Source organism: Eimeria tenella, genomic scaffold (assembly GCF_000499545.2).
Source record: "Eimeria tenella Houghton genomic scaffold, Eth_scaff1904, whole genome shotgun sequence".
Classification (NCBI taxonomy): domain Eukaryota; phylum Apicomplexa; class Conoidasida; order Eucoccidiorida; family Eimeriidae; genus Eimeria; species Eimeria tenella.
Window position 1 is genome coordinate 1,059 of NW_013541745.1, and position 790 is coordinate 1,848.

General features: G+C 59.2%; 1 protein-coding gene across 1 annotated transcript in view; it reads left to right on the forward strand.

Moving 5' to 3' along the window:
- ETH_00039660 (uncharacterized protein) overlaps positions 1-790 on the forward strand; it is a gene marked incomplete at both ends in the record, with an annotated part of 3,629 nt that overhangs the window by 185 nt on the left and 2,654 nt on the right. Inside the window, one exon of the mRNA XM_013374095.1 lies at positions 134-725. Within this exon, the coding sequence (XP_013229549.1) occupies positions 134-725 (592 nt within the window). The remainder of the gene's footprint in view (positions 1-133; positions 726-790) is intronic.

Sequence of the window (790 nt, forward strand, 5' to 3'; positions counted from 1 at the left end):
AGCCACTGGGGGCCCCTTTCGGGGCTAGCTGAGGTGTACGTACACCTCGTGCTGCAGCGGGGGCCCCACATTTCCGAGGCCCTTGCTGCACTTTGCAGAGAAGCAGCGCAGCCCCCCGTTGCTTTTGCTGCAGCAGACGGATTCAGGTTTGCTGCTGCTGCTGCCAAGTTTGCTGCGGTCCTCTCCAGGGTCTTGGTACCTCAGCCGCCGCGCAAGCCAGAAGCAGCAGCAGCAGCAGCAGACACGCGGTCAGACGAGGGCGATCAGGTCCCCCCCACTCCTGCTGCTGCTGCTGCTGCTGTTGCTGCTGCAGACAGCAGTGAAGAAGCGCGGGGGCATTTGAGGCTTGCAGATAGCACTCATGATTCTGCAAACTCCTCAGCAGCAGCAGAAGCAACAGCAGCAGCAGGAACAGGCACAGCAGCAACAGCTGCAACAGCAGCAACAGCAGCAGCTGCAGAAGAACCAGCAGCACCAGCAGCTACAACGGCAGCAACAGAAGCAGCACCATTGCCATCGCTGGCAACTCCACTGGAAGCAGCAGCAGCGATAAGGTCAGCAAGAGCAGCAGCAGATGTAACAGCAGCAGCAGCAGCAGCAGCAGCAGCGAATGGAGGCAAGTGGGGCCCAAAAGACGATGAGGCCTTTGCCCAGCTGCGCCGCGCTGTAATTCAGGTGCTGAGAACAGCAGCAACTCATTTGCTGCAGCCCATATTTAATAACAAGTGCGAAGAAACTTTTGCTGCTGCTGCTGCTGCTGCTGCTGCCGCCGCCGCTTCTACTTCTGCTG